We start from the raw sequence: 18,471 nt of genomic DNA, 5'->3' as shown, positions 1-18,471 counted from the left end.
GAGTGATCCAAGAGCAAACATAAGTAACTGATAATGGGAGTTTAATGGAAGGAGCTGTTTAAGAGGCACATTATTTTAAATGATCAAGTGGAAAAGAATAAATTCATACCTGTTGGTTTGACTGGCACGAGCTGAGCTGCAAATCCACTTTGAGGACCACTCACTCTGCCTTGCAGTGACATTTTGAATCTGCAGGTCTCAGCTGGAGTACTTGGCAAGAATCGACCGCAAGTTACACAGCAGTGGTGACGATGGAGAAACTGTAGGGTCCGGAGTCAGAAGAAAGGAAGTGCACCCTAGCAATAGTCAGGGCGCTAAGATGTGTGTTGAGGAACATCAGAAACAAGGTCCCAAGAGGAAAAGGAGGGAAGCATTTTGAAGTGGAATGTCCCATCCCGTGGGCATTGGAAGATGAGTTGGTGGAATCAGTAGACTTATTAAATTAGGCCGGGTGGCGGGCTTTCATAGGTGGTTGGAAGGGGGGCACGATGACCTATGTCTGCCCCTGCTCCTAGATTTGGGATTTTTAACTGCTGTGCCTCAAAGGAATCACATATTACCTTGGAACAGGATGAAGTGAAACAAAAAGAGTATCCCTTCTGAGCTCAATACTCCTCAAGATGTGCTATAACATAGCTCCCCCTCTCCAGGCTCCCTGTAATGCAATCTGAGTATATTTAGAAGTAACGGTGTTTGGAAGTTTTCTGACAATTTATTTCCCCTAGGATAAAACAGGTCAAATATTAAGTATCTCTTAGGTTCTGTGGCCTAGCTAACGATCTGTGAGTAGAACACACATAGGCTCAGGATTTTATGCCTAGAATACTCGGACGTGTTACTTAACCTCTTGAGAGAGGATGTTCATGAGGTGCCTAACAGAACCTAGAACATAGTAACCATTAGATCATAAACTATCAAGTAAATAGGGTTTTTGGGGTATGTGTGTGTGTGTTATGGTTGTAGAATTTTGATGAAAGAGGTTAAGACTGCTTTGATTCCTGTATCCAAAAATATTTCCTTTATATTCTGTCTTACTCATATCTAAAGATGGTCTTACTTTGATGTGGTCTGAGACAGATATGCAAACAGTTTTCAGGGAAATACCTTTGTTCTGATTTTTCCAGACTTGGAGCTCTGGGATTTCCTGTGAATCCCTTCACTATGTGATAACGGAGTGTGTCTTTTGGAGATTATTTCTCTTGCCTGTAGGTATTGCCTTGTGGTTTTCAGGGTACCCTACAATTCGTTTTCTCCATGAGGTTGGATCATTTTTTCCAAGGATTGGGAAACAGTCTGGGAACATTAATCTGAGCCCAGGGACGCAGTTTTTTTTCAAGATTAAAGAGCAAATGTTTGACTGGGATAGAACTGGCTGAACTTAGGGTTTTCGGTAATTGGTGTGACCATTCTTCCTTCTGCAGAGAATAAGCCAAGGGGCTTCTTAGAGCAAAGAGTAACCTCTGTGACCAAGAGCACTGGTTCTCAAAGTGTGGTTGAGAACCCATTGAGGTCCCCAAGACCTTTCAAGAGGACTGCAAGCTTTGAGATCCTCCTTTTCCCCAAATAGATCTATGTGATGCCAGATTTTCTTTAAATACGTCAACCAAAACTATATGTCACAACAAATTATAAGCAGAAGCAGATAGAAGAATCCATCTGTCTTCTATCAATGCACACATTTAAAGAAACTTTAAAAATGTAAAGTCAAGTCACTATTCTCTGTACAATTTTTAAGTTTTGGAAAATAAAGTATTTTTTTCACAAAAATATGGTGTTTATGTTAACTTGTAGTGGGTTTATTATTATTTTAAGTGAATTAATGATACATATATTTTAAATTTCTCAGCCTTTATATTTAATATGGGTACATACTAACAGATATAATCCACATAAACAAAAGCTTTTAGAGGTTCTCAGTAACTATTGAAAGTGTGAAGCGGTCCTGAGACTAAAATTTGAGAATCATTGTCCCAGAGATTTTGGCTTCTAGTACCAGGTTTGGAACATTTACAAGTAACTACTAGTTCTCAGATTTTTTTTTTTTTTAAATATATGACTCTTACCATATTATGGTATGTAAAAAATATGAAGAGGAATCTCCCTTATTTTTTCCCCAAGAAATGAAAGGATCTCACAGATTCTGAGTCCTGCCCCTCTCTCTAACTAGATGCTCATCGTTCAAATGGCTCTCCTGGGCTAGTTAATAGCTTGGGGGAGTCCTCTTCTGAAAGTCACTATTGGATCTGTTACCTGGGGTCAGGGAATGTGGGAGGTGGAGAGCATGTGGGGGGTAGAGATAATCCTCACTCATTAACACATAAACATATTTAACACCTGTATTTGTTGTCACACCAGGACCTTTGGGAAATATATAGACTCTCAGGGTTCAAAACCCAAGCCAGATAAGTTTGGGGGGAAGGGGTAGGAGTAGACCTGCAAGGGCTCCTGGGGTCCACTGTGGAGACATGCTGGGACTCATGAATGGGAGGGCGAAGAAAGGACCAAAGTCTCCCCTTGTCTCTTCCATACTTCTGCACTGTCCTGGTCATGGGCAAAAGAGTGATGGGGATGGACAAGAAAATTTTAAAAAAGGGAGAATAATCAGGATAAAAGGAGACAGTGGAGATGGTGCCGGGGAAGGAAGTGCTATCACTCTACCAAACAGCTGCTCTGCCCTCAGTTCTGCAGCTGTGAGCTCTCTAAGACCTGGAACCAATCAAAGGCCATGACACTCCCAGGAAACTCGCTTGGCTCTTGGTCCTGGGAAGGCTTAGCACTTGATGGTTATTGCTTGAAATCAGATTTCTCAAAGGTTCAGACTTCAAGCTGTTCTGTAGGTTGGTTAAAAATCAAGGGTAAATGATTAAGGCGTGACAAAGATTAATGAATAGATCTGAAGGAGAAAGAAAAGTGATTATTTGGTTTTGAACATGGTAAGCTTGAAAGTCTGCACCCAGATAGAGTTGTCCAATAGGCAGTTAGAAATAGAATCTGGATCTTGGGGGAGGGGGTGGCTAGATGCTTGTTGCCTTCAGAGCAGCATCATATAAAGCTGGTCAAGATTGCGGATAGACAAGGTGACTTTAATAACTGTATCTCCTTTGCCTTACCAGCTTTTCCATGTGGCCTATCTTATCATCAAATTTGCAAATTCCCCTCGCCCTGACCTTTGGGTCTTGGAAAGATCTGTAGACTTTGGAAGCACCTACTCACCGTGGCAATATTTTGCTCGTAAGTAATCTTGCTTACCATGTTACGCAGGGCTTTAATTATTTGCAACAGATCAACACTGGATTTAACTGGAAAATGAGTCTCTCAGTTTGGCTAATTAAGGACTGGCCAATTTTTACCCTATCGGTTGTTCTCGGAACATCCCTATTTCTCAAGCGTGTGTGCGTTAATTCCAAGGATACACATGCGGAACTGAGGTTGAAATGCCTTTCATGATAACGGGTTTTGCTGCTATTTAGGAAGAAGCGGTGTACTCACAACGGGGCCATAGCTCCAGTCCTTTACCTTTCGTGTAGAATTAGGGACTAAGTTCCAGCTTCACGGACCCTGCATTTTACATTATTTACCTTGACCCTGTCATCTTCAACTAATGAAGAATGTCAGTGTCTCTGAACCGTGTGATGACCTGAGGCAATGGGAATTTTCCTTTCAAAGGCCCTGGGCTTTCCACGAATGCTCCTTAGAGGGTAAACTTGCCTAGTGAGGGGTGAGGAGTCAGACCCACATCTCCAAACATTGCTATTGAAAGTAAGTGGCCTAAAATGGCTTGGTATTTTCTTTCATGAATTAAAACTTCATTCTAAGCTTTTGTCTAAAAATCTTAAATGCTTCTCTGTTCTTTCCTTCTGACGTATTTTCTTAGGAAACATAAGATTCCTTAAAAGATTTATGACAAGATGATAATGTTTTACTTTATAGTATTAAAATGTTTTCTTCCTAGACTCTAAAGTAGATTGTTTGGAACAGTTTGGGCAGGAGGCAAATATGGCTATCACCCAAGATGACGATGTACTTTGTACTACTGAATATTCCCGGATTGTACCTTTGGAAAATGGTGAGGTAAGTTGGTATGGGAGGAAGGGAGAAATGAGACTCAGAAATCAACATGAGGACATAAAATTTTGCATAATTGTGAAACTTGCACTTTTAAGATCTAAGATAGATCGCGAGAGAAACCAGAACTTGGAACTAACTAGTAAAGGAATCACATCAAAGACTCCCAGAATGAGTTGGGTTGGAAATTCTTTTAAATTTTTAATTAGTTAAAAAAATTAATTAATTAACTGATTAATTATTTTATTTTATTTTTTAAAAATTGAGGCATCATTGACATCAGAAATTCTATTTGAGGTCTCAACTTCTTTTCTGGAAGCTAGGATTCCGGATTCAGGCTCCACGGCTCTTGAACTGTCTTTTCTGGTGGAATGTTTAGAAAGTGGGTTCTGGTGATTGAGGTGAAGATCCTTCCCACTTCTTCACAAATACGTGTCCCCCATAAGAGTGAGGAGATGAGGGGTAGGTGATAGCACAAATCCCTGGTCCCTCTGGGCAGGGTGGGCATCATCTGTAAGGGAGAAAAGAATTACTGTCCCTTTGGGGTTGCATTTGGTCGTGGTAAAGGCAGCTAGGCTATTGTTATGGGACATGGGAAAACAGAATGGGGAAAATCGGAAAAGAATTCCATGGAAATTGTGAGGCCATCATGAGCATGAAGTGAATTTCCAATGAACTTCTTTAAGGGTGTGTCTCCCTGTTTTAGCTGGAGAGAACTTTCTCGAGCAGCTCTATCCAGTACCTTCCAGCGATTGATGAGTGTCTCTAATTGTTGGCACTTGGACTTCATCACTTAAAGCTTTATTTATTTTTTTTATTTATTTTTTTAAGATTTTTATTTATTTATTTGACAGAGATAGAGACAGCCAGCGAGAGAGGGAACACAAGCAGGGGGAGTGGGAGAGGAAGAAGCAGGCTCATAGCGGAGGAGCCTGATGTGGGGCTCGATCCCAGAACACCGGGATCACGCCCTGAGCCGAAGGCTGATGCTTAACCGCTGTGCCACCCAGGCACCCCCATCACTTAAAGCTTTAAAACAAAGCCTGGGTTTTGTATCGATCTTTTTTGGTCCTCTCCACAGTCAATTCTATATCCAGAGACTTCTTTTCTTCAACCTCATTTCGGTTTTTAGATAACTATAGCTTTGTTTCTTTGATGTAACCAAAGGTTGTTTTCTTATATTTATAGATTTTAACATTGTATTTTCAACATTTCATAGTATTACAACACCGTAACTACACTGATAGAACAAAGGGTTTGAAAATGAAATGATAACATTTTTGGAGAGCCCAGGTCTTACGGAGAGATTGCCAGAATTTGGTACTAGGAACGAGAAGGGAATTCAGAACTAGCAATGATATTTTTAGACATAAATAAGATCCAAGACCACCTATAAACATCTAATGGCTCAAAGAAACCAAGTACTTTGGGGCATGTGAGTTATTTTTAGTTACTTGTGGCTATATTTTCATGAAGGGACTTTTTACCCCCTCTGTATGTGTTGTGTGGTTATTTTAGGTTGTGGTGTCCTTGATAAATGGTCGACCAGGTGCAAAAAATTTTACTTTCTCTCACACCCTGAGGGAGTTTACCAAGGCTACAAACATCCGCCTGTGTTTTCTCCGCACTAATACCCTCCTTGGACACCTCATCTCCAAAGCACAGAGAGATCCAACCGTCACTCGGCGGGTGAGTAGTGTTTCTATGTGCCTACAGAGCAGCTTTTGTTCCTTATTTTTGCTTACCAAACTCATTGCCTTTCAAGTAATCTTTATGGCCAGTAATGGTGTAGGCATAGGAATTGTTCTTGTATGAAATACTGGATATAATTTTGAAGTTTGGTTGCTGAAGAAAAATCATGATATTCAAAGAGGATGAAAGGCAAAGATGTGTTCGTCTGCCATGATAACAAATAATCCCCAAGTCTCAGAGGCTTAACAAAATAGAGGTTACTTTCTTGCTCACATCACAGTCCAGTGTGGGTCGGCAGGTGGGATCAGCTCCATGCGGTCATTCAGGGGACCAGGCTCTTTCTGTGTCGAGGTGCAGCCATCTTGTGGGACCTCAGAGTCCTCTAGATGCCCTGTACATGGTCAGTAGATGAGGAAAGAGTGAGAGCCTAGAGAAGACCTGCCTGCTCCTGACAACACAGGTCACCTCCATTGGCAGGAATTGGTGGTGTAGTCCCAGGTATGTGCAGTCCCTGGGTAATGTAATGTCACCGCAGTGGAGGAGACATGGGTACTGATGAGCACCAGTGCCGCTTACTGCACTGGGTGCACATCTATCACTCTCAGTGTCAGGACAGTACCCCGAGCAGAGGGGGAGCCAGCAGAATAAATATCTTGAACTCACTCTTCTCCTACCCTCTGATCTTCTGCTTGTGTCTTGCATTGGCCAAACCCAGTGGGAAGCCAGTGGGCAAGAGAATCCTTGTTGGAACCCATAAAGTTCAGCCCCTGAGCAAAGGGCAGAAAGAGAAAGAGGGTCCTGGAGAGTGGACCTAGAAGAGTGAAGGGAAGATGCCCAGTGTACATGATAGAGTTTGGCCTCTTCTGTAGGTGATATCAGAGAGCTGGAAGAGGAAGGCAAGGAGAAAAGTAGGTTTTGCTGCAGTTTTGAGCATTTTCCAGGCCAGTCATCTTGGATGTAGGTGGCTTGTCTTCTGCACTTTCTGTCCCCTTAGCTCTCTCTGAGCTGCTGTAGGTGGTGACTACCTTGGATCCCAGAATGAAATGTATAGGGGAGAGCTGGGCTTTCTGGTAAACTGTAGCCAGGCTGGGTTTCCATTCCCCGGGTATTTTGGAGCCTTGCCACAAATGTACCTCCCCACCTTTTTTTCCTTTCATTTTTTTTTTGGGGGGGTGGGGTTATAAGATTTGTCCTTGTATGTATGTATATTTTTCACTTAGGTGAACGTAGTCTTCTCTATGAAGTAAGTTTTTATGGGGTTCATCTCACATATAATTGGGAGACCCCTCATCCCAATCTAGGTTGCTTCTTTAAGTGAAGGAACAGCATACCAGCTGTCCTGTCACACCCTCGTGTGGGCTCTGGGTGAAGGCTGAGTGCTTCTCTCTCTTGCTGCTGCTACTGCCCTTAACACATGCACAGAGAGAAACTTCTGTGGTGATCAGCATGAGAGCTTCTACTGTTAACTTGTCATAGAAAGTCCTCAAATACTGAATTTATCCATATTAAGAAGAGTGGTTGTTGGGTGCCTGGGTGGCTCAGTTGGTTAAGCATCTGCCTTCGGCTCAGGTCATGATCCCAGGGTCCTGGAACCGAACCCTGCATCACTTCCTGCTCAGCAGGAAGTCTGCTCCTCCCTCTCCCTCTGCCCACCCCCCACCCCGCCCCATCTCAGGTTCACTTTCTTTCTCTTTCAAATAAATTGAATGAATGAATGAATGAATGAATGAATGAATAAATAAATAAATAAAATCTTTAACAAGAGGGATTGTTAATGTCTTCAGACTAAGTAAGAAGTTGCCAGGACACTTGGACTAACAGTTTTTAGTGTGGAAATCAGAACAGAACCCTTACATTGAGTGACTGGAGTGCTTTAAGGGGACTGATTGCGGTGGCAACAACAAAAAGATGCAGATACCTTCCTGTCCTTGTGAGTTCAAAGACTTCCTCGCTGACAGGTCTTCTGACTGGCAGCATGACCTCATGAGAAAGATCCTTCGACAGCCCCCAGATTTCTCTCTGGGTTCTGTGCCTCTCCTGCCGAGTCTGAGAAGTAAGGGAGCGGGTGGACACTGGCACCTGTTGTTGCTAGCGGGGAGGTCTCCCGCGGACTGGACAGGGGCCTGGCGGATGCCGTGGTTTCCCGTATCTGTGGCTGGCTTAGGGGCTGCTCCTCAGCTGAGTCCGGAGCTCGCTCTGTCTGGCCCTTCGGAGCGTGAGCTCTGCCGTTGGCCTTATTAACCTTGAGCTAAAAAGGCTTCTACAACTGCGGGTGGGCCCTGCCCATCTAGTACTATCTCTGCTCCGTCCTTGTAAATATTTTCTCCCTTCCTGGAGCCTGCACGAAGTAGGTGCAAAATTTGATATAAAAATTTATTTTTAGTAAATAAATATGTTCGATCTATGAAACCCAGATTCACATTAAAAAAAGTAATCTGAGACTCAATCCTTTTCCAAAAGGCTCTAGGGCATGCCTGTTCCCCTTGGCAATTTCCTTCCATGCATTTAAGTCTTTGACTTTTAAAACATGCACAAATTTGGCAGTATCCTGTTACATTTGATTGAGGAATGCATTTATTTTGTAAGAGAAGTTACATCCAAATTCTGCTCCCTTTTGTATTAAGGTAGGCTCAAGATTACAGGGTGAAAGGGAAGAGGGCCAATACAGGTGTGAGTTACAGACTAGTAAAACAGTTTGTTGCTCTTCAGTAAAACTGACACTGTGTCTTCTGTTATATAGTATTATTACAGCATAAAGGATATCAGCATTGGTGGGCGGTGTGTTTGCAATGGCCATGCCCAAGAGTGCAATGCAAACAATCCTGAAAAATCGTAAGTACACTGTACACATTTTTTAGCCTTGCTGTGAATGAGTCTCATTGTGTCGGTAGACGTTTGCATCCCCTTAAATATTTCTAAATTCTTGCCCTCAATAGGAATGTTTCATTGTCAACAAATAAATGGTGTGTCTATTTCTCCCCTCCTCTGGCCCTGCACTTGCTTCCACAAGCCCCAACCAGCCCGTAGCAGACATGGCTAGTCAATCACAGTGCCCTGGGGATGATCTAGGATGCAGCCACTGAATCCTCTGGGGGTCCCCCCCATCCCCAGACGATGCCCCAGGCATCCATGAATAATTGATTAGAGTTAGCAAGAGAAAAAAAAAAAAAACAAACCTTGTTTGTCATCCCTGGTGTAATGAGATCAGCGAGTATACATTTTCAAATATTTTTTTCTTTTATTTCATTGTGATAAAATACACATGATATAAAGTTTACTATCTTAAGCATTTTTAAGTGGTAGTGGTTTAAATTCAGTAGGGTTAAGTACATTCTCATCGTTGTGCAAACAATCTCCAGAAGCCAATTCATCTTGCAGAATTGCAACTCTGTACCTATTAAACAACAGCTCCCCACTCCTTCCTTCCCCAGCCCCTGGCAACCACCATCCCCTTTTCTGTGTATCGATTTGACTACTCTAGGTATTTCAGATAAACTCTAGGTATTTCAGATAAACTCTAGGTATTTCAGATAAACTCTAGGTATTTCAGATAAGTGGAATCACACAGTATTTGTCTTTTTGCAACTGGTTTCTTTCACTTAACGTCATGTTCTCAGGGTTCATCTATGTTGTAGCATGTGTCAGAATCTCCTTTTTAAAGGCTGAATAATAATTAGTATGTGTATACCATGTTTTGCTCATTCATCTGTTGATGGACATTTAGGTTACTGCCACCTTTTGGTTATAGTGAGGATGCTGCTATGAACACAGGTGCACCCATTTTTGTTTTTATTGAGGTCTATTTTACATACAATAAGATGCATGGATACTAACTAGTAAGTGTTCAGCAACTGTATACACTCACGTTATCAACACAAGAGGGATGCTGTTGTGGCTGGAAATGACGGGCTGCTAGACGGAGTAGCAGTTTTCTCTCCATGTTTTGTTTAGAGTCTGCAATTCCCCACGAGCAGCATTTACCAGAGGTGTTTTGCTTTTAATCAGTTGAGGTTTGTACCTTATTAGGCTTCATGCTCAGGCACAGGTGCCAGCCTCCAGCTTCTGTGGTGTGGAGCCCTGTCCCTGACCAGCAGCAATCCCTAGTGTTGCCAGCCCTCCTTCCGAGATCAGGCGGTGCTGAGACAGCAACACGAATCCATCAACTGACCAGCCTTTACTTGGCAAGCACGTGTTCATTGATGATGAATCCATTGCCTCCTGGAGGGTAGAGCCCTAAGACATTAGAAGTCAGATCAGAGAAGTCCTGAGCTGGAGAGAGAGGGGAGAAAAGAGGTTGGTCTAATGTTCCTTAGCCTGAGACAAAATGGCACCATGCAGGTGAGGAGCTGAAGTCATTGGAGAGGGTCTGAACTTCCTTCCTGGAAGGGCTACCAAGCCCTGTTGACCTTGGCAGACCTGGAAGGGTTCTTTACTGGGCGGCACAGAGTGAGAAACCAAGGTGAGTAGAGAAACTGTTTCCCCTTGCCTCAGTTTACACCAACACAACAGCCTTGCCTCCCACTGCTTGCTGGTTTGCTTCTGCCCAGCAGGCTTATTCATGCAAATGCTGAGGAAATCCATACCCATGAATAGGAAAAAAATTTTAAATTTTTAAAAATTAGTTTCAGAGGTAGAATTTAGTGATTCATCAGTTGTGTATAACACCCAGTGCTCATTACATCAAGTGCCCTCCTTAATGCCTGTCACCCAGTTATCCCTTCTCCCTACCCCTCTCTTCTCCAGCAAGCCTCAGTTTGTTTCCTAGAGGTCAGCGTTTTTTATGGTTTGCCTCCCTTTCAATTTTCATCTTATTTTATTTTTTCTTCTTTTCCCCTATGATCCTCTGTATTGTTTCTTAAATTCCACATATGAGTGAAATCATATGGTATTTGTCTTTCTCTGACTGACTTATTTCACTTAGCATAATGCCCTCTAGTTCCAGCCACATCATTGCAAATGGCAAGATTTCCTTTTTGATGGCCGAGTAGTATTCCATTGTGCAGACACGTGCATCTGTGTATATCTGCCACATCTTCTTTATCCATCATCTGTCAATGGACATCTGGGCTCTTTCCATATTTAGGCTACTGTGGACATTGCTGCTGTAAACATTGGGGTGCAGGTGCCCCTTCGACTCACTATGTTTGTATCCTTTGGATAAATACTGAGTAGTGCAATTGCTGGGTCATAGGGTAGCTCTATTTTTAACTTTCTGAGGAACTCCATACTGTTTTCTGAGTGGCTACAGCAGTTTGAATTCCCACCAACAGTGTAGGAGGGTTCCCCTTTCTCTGCATCCTTACCAACATCCACTGTTTCCTGACTTGTTAATTTCAGCCATTCTGACCAGTGTGAGGGGGTATCTCATGGTGGTTTTGATTTGTATTTTCCCGATGCTGAGTGATATTGAGCATTTTTTCATGTGTCTGTTAGCCATTTGTATGTCTTCTTTGGAGAAATGTCTGTTCATGTCTTCTGCCCATTTCTTGACTGGATTTTTTGTGGGGTGTTGAGTTTGATAAGTTCTTTATAGATTTTGGGTAAGATATTTGCAACTATCTTCTCCCATTCTGTAGGTTGCCTTTTAGTTTTGTTGACTGTTTCCTTTGCTGTGCAAAATCTTTTTATTTTGATGAGGTCCCAATAGTTCATTTTTGCTTTTGTTTCTCTTTGGAGAACATGTCTTTGGAGACATGTCTAGCAAGAAGTTGTTGGGCCAAGGTCAAAGGAAAAGATCTTATAACATATTTAAGGCAATGCAGTGACTTAATGGAGGGAGCAAAGACTGGACAATCAGAACATTTAGTTGCTAAGCAAGTAGAATGCATGAAGAGGCAGAAGAGGGCCTGAATTAAGCATGTCTACCATGATGACTTGGTTCATGGAAATGTGGATGGATCACAAATGTAATTCTGAGCTTCCTAGCAGTCAACCCAAAAGGAAACCTGCCTAGTTTCTTCTTTCACTATGATCATAATCTAAAGAATGATCAGTTGTTTAGGAACATGACTGTTGACACTAGGATCAGATAAGAAATTTCTCTGGGAGTGGTGTGGTGTGATCATTACAAAGAGGACTCTCTAGTCAGCAACATCTTCAGTCACATCCTTACAGCAGATGCAAGGCTGAGTTTTCTAGATCAACCATCAGCCTAGGCTGAGAAAGAAGCAGAAAAAGCAATTATTTGTGGGTGACACCAATCGAATTCAGGCTAGTATCTTTATTTTTTCTGCTCTCAATTTTAATCTATGAGAGTAGTTGGACTGTATGTTCTCCAAGCAATATTCCTGAAATAATACTGTCAGTTCAGCTTGTGCATATGCTGTATTGGCAGTGAGCTAAAATACCTCTCTGATAAAAGTCCATTTGGACTCCAGCTGTTCTGTGCTGTTAGTAAAATCTGTCTCCATTTGCTTTAACAAGCAGCTGAGCTGGCAGAGGGCTGATACCTTCCCTTTGGAGTGCAGCTGGATGCATGCCACGCCCCACCACCCCCTTAGAAGAGTTGAGAGGATCTCCACAGGCATAGCCTTAGACAACTGTTTTGAATCCTCTTTTAAGCACAAATAAGTGAGAGCTCAGAGCTTGGGAGTTCTAATCCAATGCCGTGGCATCAATTTCATTTTAACCTGAGGTGGTTGTAGTGCAGATGTATAATTCTTTGCAGGCAGATTTTTAGATAGTTAGCCCCCCGCCTTGCTGAGTCGTCTGATTTTGGCTTCACAAGGAGCTGTTTGTTGCAGCTGGGGCAGCCTCCTGGAGCAGGGTCCTTTGAGATCTTGTTGGGAACTGGCTCTTGGGTTTGGTGAATCTCTGTGCAGGACCCCAGGCTCAGAGCAAGAGACCTGAGCAGATCTTTCTCACAGGACTGCTCCAGAGCTTCGTGAAGATGTGATACTCAAGAGCTCCCAGTAAACTCAGCACTTGCTTGCTCCTGTGTTCGTTTCCTGTTATGGAAGCTGGTAGAGAAGAAAGCTGGAACTTTGGAGTCAAGACAGACTTAGCTTTGAAGTCTGGCTCTTCACTTATCATCACTTGACCTTTGGCAAGTGTTTTAGTATCTTGGAATCAATCTCAGTGTCACCATCTACAAAATAGAGACAATAAGCAGGAGGAGAAGGAGCCTTGAACTAATAACATATGCAAAGTGCTTTGTTCTCATAATTACTCCATGAATGGTGCCTTGGGTAACCACCATGACTGTCAGTTTCTCACACAGGAACAACTGATCTTAATCAAAACTTTTGAATAACTGAGATGTGCTTGGCCACATGCCCAGGTTTCGGTGTGAATGCCAGCACCACACCTGTGGGAAGACGTGCGATCGCTGTTGTGCGGGGTACAACCAGAGGCGCTGGCGACCCGCCACGTGGGAGCAGAGCAATGAGTGTGAAGGTGAGCGCTGGGGGAGGGGCGCCAGGGAGCGAGGCCCCGCCCACTCTTTCCCCTCATTTCTCTCTGATGCTAGGTTTCCCATGTGCTTAGGAAGCGGGTGGGGTCGTGTCCGTCTTAGGGACTCAGGTCTGTCTATTGTTACGAAAAACTCACAACCTGGAGGTAGAAGTGCCCCATTCTAAATTCAGATATGAACGGGAGAATAAAAATAACAGCAGTAATAATCGCTAATATGTATTAAGCATTCACTTAATGCTAGCCTCTGTTTCTACTCGTCTAAAATATCATGTAACCACTATTAAATTGTAAGCCCTTACCGTTTCTTAGAATGTGATACTGGAATCCTAACTTTTGTGAGGACCGAGGTCGGCATAAGGTTTTGAGATTGGTGTCTAAACAGAGGCTGGGAACCTTGACTGGGGGAGGGGGATACTGCAGTAGGATTGGGGAAACAGAGGCTGGGAACCTTGACTGGGGGAGGGGGATACTGCAGTAGGATTGGGGAAACAGAGGCTGGGAACCTTGACTGGGGGAGGGGGATACTGCAGTAGGATTGGGGCGGATGCAGGGTGGAGGGGACCAGAGAAGGAAGGAACAAAGATGAGAGGCTGCTTTTAATTATGGTGTAATATAAAGTCAGAAAACTGTTATTTTTAACAAATAAGCCCTAGGACATCCAACTGGAGATTCCCTTGTAAACTGATCTTCGGAAGCCCCATGTTTATTCCAGTTGCTGAAAACACTTTCGTAAGTCTTAGTTATTGGCTTTGGAGACTGTGGCCTATTTTTTTCTGAATATTTTTAGCATCTGGAGAGGGATTTGCTTTTTTTAAAGGACCAAAAGGTATTTGGATTCAAGTTTGTCGAACTAGGTGGGGTAAGAAAGAATCTGTACTTTATACTTTTTGGCCAAATGGTTTTTGTAACTAAGAGATAAGACTGATATGATCTCTGTGACTAGCAAACACTCAGAAGGATTTTTTACTGAGGAGTTCTGAGGGCACTTTGAGCGGTTTTAGTACCGTTGCAAGGTGTCGATGTTGTCCAAGCTGAACGGCTGGGTGTATCTCTAGGTCCAGGGGTGTTAGTTAGCCTATTGGCCGTTCACACTCTATAGTCAAAGCTAACAGGTAGGGTTCTTGCCGGTGACTTCCCCAGCCCCGCCTGACCCTCGAGAACGGTACCAGAAGGAGGGAAAGGTAATAATCAGGAGTTGTTTCTTCCAGTGCTTTCAAGTCCTGGTGTAGCCTATTTTGACTGAATGAGTGTTAACACATGAGCTCCAACATTAGCAATTTGGTTAGTTTTCCAGGTTACTGGAAGCTTTCAGTGAATGACATGCTTAACTCCAGCACATAGGAAAGTTTTAAAAATTTCCTTTCATAAATGTTCCTTTCATAAGTGTTTAAGCTTTGTAAGCTTGTCAAAGTGATAACAAATTACACACAAAAAACCCCAAACAGCATATGGAAATCAGATCTATTAAGATCCATTCGTTAGGTTCCTTCTCAATTCCATTTGAATTAGTGCAATTCAAAATGAATGGATTTCTTGAGAAATAACTGATGTAGTTAACATAAATGCCTTACATTTTTTAAAATCATGGCGCCACTGGAGAAATGAAAATAAGAAGGTGCACAGGCAGTTACAAACAGGGCAACTTGAAATTCTAACTCACTCTTCTTCCCTAATAGATTTATCTGGGAACCCGATGAAAACATACAAATTACTAGAAAGGCCTGGAAATTTTGATCTACATGGAATGCAGTGAATATATATTCTAAAAGAGAGTAAGAATTTTACGCATGTTAGATCTTTTCCATCTTGGCAATGATGAAAATGCTAGATGGCCTTTAAATTTTGTTTTCAAATTTTAGAAGTTTTAACCATTATTTGTAGATAACTAGGACATTATAAAAAAAATCACTAATAATTTTGCTCCCCGAAGAGAACCACTATTGATAGTTTGTTAGGTATGTTAGTGTTTTCTTCATGCGTACTTTAATATTATTATTTAATATGTTTAGATTATCTAATTACTTACACAATTATACAATTTTATAATCTGCTCTTTTTCACTTGATACTTTTAGATATTTTCCCATTTTATTGAAAACTCTTTGACATCCTTTTTGATGGCCCACAGTGTTGTCATTCTGTGGAATAAAGTGTATCGGGCAAGTGTTTGCTGAGTATTCACTGTGTGCTGGGGATTGGGCTCTATTGTGAACAAAACACAAGCTACCCTTGCCTTCACAGAACTGACAGTCAAGCAAAAGAGGCTGTTGTTTGCTTACCATTTCTCTAGAATTAGACACTAAGATTATTTTGAGTTTATTGCTACTATAAATAGTGCTGAGATGGAAAATGTAGAGTATTGGCTGAGAGAATAGGTTTTGGAGTCAAATACAGGTCAGGATTCTTCTTCTCTTACTGGAGACATACTTTAACCTCTCGAAGCCTCAGCCTCCCCATCTGGGCTCTGGGGATAAGAGTACCTACCTTAGAGACTTGTTGCATAGATTAAATGAGATAATGCCCATAAAACACTTTTCACAGTGTACCAAGAACTCAATTATTCTTGTTAATAGTAGTAATAGCAGTAGAACTAATATTCCCATTGTGCATGAAGCCTAATTGGCATTTTGGTTTATCTTAATTTGTTGTAATTATATATATATAGGTTGATATTTTATTATATATGTTGTAAATTTATATATATACATATAAATATATTGTAATAATGTATGTGTATATATATATATAGAGAGAGAGAGAGAGAGAGAAACCTCTCCCGTTTAATATAAAATGAAAAAAGCTGTTAATCACGTATTGTTATAGATGAGTCTTTGTGTAAAAATCCCTAAAATTTTCCACTGAGAATATGGTGTTCCGGAATAGACATAATAAAGTGGTGCAATGAGTGGTAATACTATCTAGGGGAATTTACGAAGTGTCTCGTAGTAATGATGGAATACTAACTCAGAATGCCTTTTTCAGCATGCAACTGCCATGGCCATGCCCTTGACTGTTACTATGATCCAGATGTTGAGAGGCAGCAGGCCAGTTTGAATATCCACGGCATCTACGCAGGTGGAGGGGTCTGCATTAATTGTCAGGTGAGTCACTATTTAGGTCAAAGTGGATACATCACTGTAGGAAAGGAGCATTCATTAAGCCATGCTCCCAGAAAGATGTCAATAAAGTGATACGCAGTTGAAAGTATTTTCTGTAAACATGTCTCTGCTTTTGTACACAGAAGTCCTTGCTGGCAGGATGTAATTTAGGGGTTGTACGGAAATTGGACAGAGGCATCTTTGTCCAAATTCTATTGATTAGACTCTTCATTTAGGTCTTTGCCTAAATAGGGAGGAGAATCCCTGGCTGTCACCATGGATGCTATCCATCTGGTGGTAGAAAGGGTCTAAGATAGAAGAGCAAAAAGGTGTCAATTTCTGTGCTGATCCTAAATCCTGTTTTCAGACAGATTCTGAATGTAGACTCTGTGAGGAAATACATCAGGATCGATTAGTGAAGTCTGCCAGTGACACTTAACAGGCAACACTGCTTTTTCATCCCTTCTGTAGGACAGCTGGGTTCACTAGAAATTAGCCAAGGGGAATGTATGGTAGAGGAACACATAACGTTCATGAATTTAGTCCATATTGTCACTCTGTGTTGTGTGTTTTTAGAGTGATGTTTTGTTAATGTTACCATTAAAAAGGTACTCTTTTCATGAGATGTCCATTTGTATAGAACCAGGGCCACAAATCCGTAGAGACCCACGATCCTCCACTTTTCTCCCACTCCATTTCGTATCATTTGTCAGTTCGGGTAATTAAACTACAAGTAAAATACAAGTCATACATTTCTTGCAAATGACAGATTTCATGCACAAAGGAAACATCCCATGATCGTCTTAAGACTGTGCTCTTTAAGACCCTCAGGTCATTCATAGGCACGTTAAAGTCGCAGAAGCACTGTACTGTGATGTGTAGGTTGAATCCTTTCTCCAGATGAAGGAGTATGCCACTTCAATGTGTCTTTAAAATATCTTGTTCCTCCTCTTCCTTCTCTCAGAGATATTCTGTTTTTTACCTTGCTATTCCAGAAAACCATCAATATAGTCCTTTTTCTCATAGTGGCTCTGTGAAAGCATTTTTCTTTTGCATAGGAACTTACTGAAGTTTGTTTATGTGCATTGCATTTTTTTCCAACTTAAACTTAAAATGCCTTGTTTAAGTTAGATACTTAGCATAATTAACTTAAATTTTTTATTGTGAAATATACATAATATAAAATCTACCATTTTAACTATTTTATGTATATATCTCTGCATAATTAAGTTTTATATTGTATTCATATATCATGAACACAGAGAGAATTCTGCCTCTGTTATGGTTTAGTACCTCCAACAGGACCCAAACTTTCCACAGATAACAACGATAGACTATAGACAAAATACAAAAACAAAAAAACCAGGAAGTCCCTTTTCCCCCAACCAATGATCTGAAGGCACCGAGGAGTACGTAGGAGCAGGAAGATACTGGAGGGAAGCTGCTGCTTGGCAAGAGAGATCAGCGGGGGTGAGCTACATGTGTTTTTGGCTTTTAGCCGGAGGACAGACCAAAGTCGGTGCCTTGTGGTGTAGCTAAAATTCCTCTAGAAAGACTCTAGAGTCTTTCTGCCCTGAGGTACAAGAGTGCAGACATTGGATGGGACAACCACAACTCTTGGAAAGTGACTGGGGAGTCCAGGAAAAAAGAAATCAAGAGAGAAAAAAATCCCTAATTCTGTGTACAGAATTGTCCCAAGTTTGTCCATGACCCCTGAGCCATCTATACACAGAATGGATTTCAGCTAAGAGTAAAATAATATATTTGAGATTTGAATTAGTACACAGGAGTTATAGTTTTCAGTTTGGGTAAATTCAAGTTAATTATGTTACAAAACAAAACAAATTCAATATCCTTTAGAGAAATATTACAGAACCCAGAATCTCTACAGCATGATATTTATTAAATCCAGGATACAAGCCACATTTTTTTTGACACTTGAAGAACCAAAAATTGTGACCCATTATCAAGAAAAAGGATAATCAATAGAGACAATCCTGAAATTACCCAGATATCGAAATGAGCAGTTAAGGATTTTAGAGCTGCTTGTATGACTTTGCTTAGGAATATAAATAAAAATATGTTCACAATGAATGAAAAGATAAGACATATCAGGCAAGAACTAGAAATTATAAAAGGAACTTAATGAAAATTCTGGAACTAAAACCTACGTTATGTTAGATTATGGATGAGGCTAATATCAG

The 18,471-nt window shown here is 41.4% G+C and overlaps 1 protein-coding gene across 3 annotated transcripts in view; it reads left to right on the top strand.

The window, feature by feature from the left end:
* LAMA3 (laminin subunit alpha 3) overlaps positions 1 to 18,471 on the top strand; it is a 253,876-nt gene that overhangs the window by 54,612 nt on the left and 180,793 nt on the right. For 2 of the 3 annotated variants that reach the window (XM_026496108.4, XM_044382890.3), the window contains exons 3-8: positions 3,114 to 3,231; positions 3,953 to 4,071; positions 5,584 to 5,754; positions 8,498 to 8,589; positions 13,037 to 13,152; positions 16,152 to 16,270. In XM_026496108.4, the coding sequence (XP_026351893.3) occupies positions 3,114 to 3,231; positions 3,953 to 4,071; positions 5,584 to 5,754; positions 8,498 to 8,589; positions 13,037 to 13,152; positions 16,152 to 16,270 (735 nt within the window). Of the gene's footprint in view, positions 1 to 3,113; positions 3,232 to 3,666; positions 3,760 to 3,952; positions 4,072 to 5,583; positions 5,755 to 8,497; positions 8,590 to 13,036; positions 13,153 to 16,151; positions 16,271 to 18,471 lie in introns of those variants that run through there. The other variant, XM_044382889.3, reaches the window with a different exon arrangement.

Source organism: Ursus arctos, unplaced genomic scaffold, assembly GCF_023065955.2.
Source record: "Ursus arctos isolate Adak ecotype North America unplaced genomic scaffold, UrsArc2.0 scaffold_17, whole genome shotgun sequence".
Taxonomy (NCBI): domain Eukaryota; kingdom Metazoa; phylum Chordata; class Mammalia; order Carnivora; family Ursidae; genus Ursus; species Ursus arctos.
The sequence above is the reverse complement of the archived record's forward strand: the minus strand, read 5'-3'. Positions and strand labels throughout refer to the sequence as shown.